The sequence below is a fragment of the Vanessa atalanta genome, chromosome 5 (assembly GCF_905147765.1).
Source record: "Vanessa atalanta chromosome 5, ilVanAtal1.2, whole genome shotgun sequence".
NCBI lineage: Eukaryota > Metazoa > Arthropoda > Insecta > Lepidoptera > Nymphalidae > Vanessa > Vanessa atalanta.
The window spans coordinates 5301745-5305267 of record NC_061875.1 but is presented as its reverse complement, the minus strand read 5'-3'; the positions used below and the strand labels follow the sequence as shown (position 1 = coordinate 5305267).

General features: G+C 29.2%; 1 protein-coding gene across 1 annotated transcript; it reads left to right on the top strand.

The window, feature by feature from the left end:
* On the top strand, positions 1–791 carry LOC125064315 (shematrin-like protein 1). The gene is made up of 2 exons (XM_047671281.1): positions 1–54; positions 413–791. The coding sequence occupies exons 1-2, from the start codon at positions 40–42 to the stop codon at positions 665–667; spliced, it is 270 nt and encodes an 89-aa protein (XP_047527237.1). The 5' UTR covers positions 1–39; the 3' UTR covers positions 668–791.
* Positions 792–3523: the final 2732 nt, after the last annotated feature.

Below are 3523 nucleotides of genomic sequence, written 5' to 3'. Positions count from 1 at the left end.
TCAGAACTGCGGACAGTGCGACACAGGACCTGAACCAAGATGGCTTCCAGAAAAGTAAGTCCTAATTCTATCCTAAATATATACATATGGTCGTTCGTCTATTTTACACTAAAAATCTTTTTGTTTCACTTCAATTTATTTTTGGTAAATTTAAATAATCCTCTTAGATAAGTTTGTAAAAATATTTTTTTACAAATTTGGATTTATTTTTTGTTGAATTTTCACTTTGATTTCAATTAACTTTAATAAACCTATTAGCCTTCATAGTATTCCCAATTTTTGTTAATTTGAATATTAAATATTTAAATCGGCGAAAGTTTTAAAATCATCGTTTTCCTAGAGACAATTTATTCGTGTTCCTTTATTTTTATTTTATATAAGTTTAACTAATATGGATTTATTTTCTTTTTAGATTGTTCTATTAGCTTTCGTGTGCCTGATAGCGGGGGCATTATCTGCGCCTGCACAGGAAAAAGATCTCATCTCCTCTGAGAAGGAAGATCTCCAGACCGCAGCCTCACACTGGGGTGGACATTACGGTGGTTACGGCGGTTGGGGTGGTTACGGATATTATCCGCACTACGGCTACGGGTGGGGATATCCGAGCTATGGATGGTATGGAGGCTGGCCCTATGGTGGATATTACGGCCACGGTTATTGGTGGTAATTGTCAATGAAGAATGTATTAAGAGGCTGATTTAAGATTTCCAAAGACATTTAAAGGTTAAACAAAACATTGTGTTATTTGAGTTTTAGTATAGTATATTATTTAAGAATGCATAGTTAATTTTAATATTGCAGATAAAATCATGTATCTCATTGACAGGAGTTTTACATATTTTCTTATTCACTTAATATAACTGATATTTAATTATATCATTTAGTCGCAATTTTCTATTGTTTCATATTATAAGTTTCATTTAAATGATATTATACCTATGTTAATCGTTTTGGAGTGAATTTTAAACCTTCGAAGTATTTTTTTCAATTATGTAATATTTTATCCAAATACGATATAAAATGAGTCATCAATCCAGAAAAAGATCCAGTAGAATGAAAGCCGTCGAACGCTAGATTCGTTTTGATTTGTGTACAAAGAGATTAAAATACTGTAAAAATTTCAATAATAACTGGGTTCTCTGAATTTACCTTATACACATAGTGTTATATGGTTAAAGTTTACTATTATTCATCACATATCCTTCGTAATGATAAACTTCTAAACACGAGCTATCGAACACAAAAAAATCGGACTAGTACAAATTCAGGTTTATATGAAAAAGTTTCTCTCCTCTGTATAAACTAATCTACGAATAGAGTTTACAACTACTTGCCTTATTTTATATAAATTATATATTATGTATAATGTAGTTTAACTATAATATAAGTAATGGTTTCTAGAATAAGAATAAAGTATATTACCTCTTTGATATTATGTATATTGACGAATGAAATTGATTCTGAATAAATAAGGTGTATCTAAGTTGTGAATAAAATGCATGATTTAATTTTTCTTTATTACTTACCTTTTCTTCTACCTACTTTACTTACTTACCGACTTATTTGACACAACACATTGTCAAAACATTATACATTAACTATATGATACAATTTCATAAAAATAAGGTTTACTTAAATAATTTAAGTATCGACATAGTGCCTTCTGATAAATGAATTCGGTGAAAACAATTAAACAATTTAATTTAATTTAATATATATATATATAATATCTAAAAGAATCCAATCAGTTTTGCTTTAATATTAAATCTAATTTAATAATGTTAACAAGAATAAATAACTAATAAAAGAATATTCCGTTCTATAACACAACTTTGTCATCACAAAATTTCACTAAAAAATTATCTTTTTTAAATATTATCTATATGCAGCTAGGGGTTCATCTAGGGGTTCATATCTTCAGAAGCGTATTGACAATTCTAATAATTTTTAGAGGAATGTACCTGCATTTATTTTCAAATTGTTTACCATTTTCCAGAGCAAATCCATTCCATTATTGATATGATATACGTCATAGAGATTTTTAAACGATTTGGATAGACACTATATAGTCTATTTCTACTTTTTATAAAGCCTATTATTGAGAGTTTATCTGCCAATAAATTCTCAGAATCAACCGAAAGTTTGGGAGTAATTAGTGGTGTATCGATTATCGTCTTATTGGATTATGAGAGCGATGGAACGGTGAGTGGATCTGCGTTTCCACTTTATTCGCGATCGATTATATCCCCAAAGTATTTAGCTGTTCTCTGCTGAGAATTGCCACCGAGACCGAAAACGAGCAGGTAAGCATTAGTCCGAAGGTCTTACAGTAATGAGACGTTTGTGTTCTGGGGATGTCATACTTATAATAAACTAAAAACATTACATCTGCCATACAACGCTTTATTGACTCTACTGATGACAGGTTTGTTCATTTTTCGGCCAAGGAATCGTCATTGCATTTCAACGGTAAAATACTTCTTGCATTCTTGCTTCAGCTATTTTTTATTTATTTATACTTTAGTGCAAGTAATATTTTAGTAAAACAAATGATTGGTCAGAGAACATATTAAAAAAAGAAATGCGTATTTAATCTGAGAAAATAATACCCTTGTTTTACATGAATATTTATTAATTGTGTGTGTTCTATTTATAAAGCATCTGTTAGTATACTTAGGTGTATTTTTATGAAATGTGATTATTTTTATATGTTACTTTTATTGTTATATTTACATCTCTACACACATGTTATCCTTGTCTTTCCTTAGGTTTATCTAATGATGGTGTTTTTACTATTCGATCATACATTACAATTCAATTTGGATTATTTTTTTCAAATTATACTTCATTTTTAGATGAAATTTAAATATGAGATTTATAAGTGGTAGATTCCAGATCACATCTTCGTTGATATCGGTGTGTCTTTGAAGGGGTGTTATTTGCTTCGTCGGATTTTGGATTCCTTTTCAGGTCTGCATAGTATTCAGCAAAGTGTTTGTGTATTATTATTAATTATATTGTATATTTAATCAAATATCTTGCGGTTATCTGGAGGGAAATGATCTTGAATAATTATATAATTTATTCCATTGAACAATATTGACTAAGTGTCTTTAATACATCTACATATAAAAAACTTTTAACATACCACTTTTAACATAACATTTTATAATATTTAAAAAACAAATTATTTACATTCTGAGATCATTTTACACATTTGTGTGACATTGCAATTATATTTTAACAGGAACTTAAATTTATTTGTAGAGATCCTTGGAGAAAAATGTAAGCAATTTAGTTTAACACATTTATTGTTTCAAAAATAGTTTTTTTTATATATATAATGATTACGCAGACTGACACTTATTCTGATTGAAAGTTAGTTACACTGGCTCATTTACCCTGCATACCAGAATACGACAATAATAAGTATTGCTGTTTGGCAGTAGAAAATATGATGAGCGGTGTCTTCCCAGATGGGCTTGCACCAAGCCCTACCACTACTTACCAATTATTTCGATTA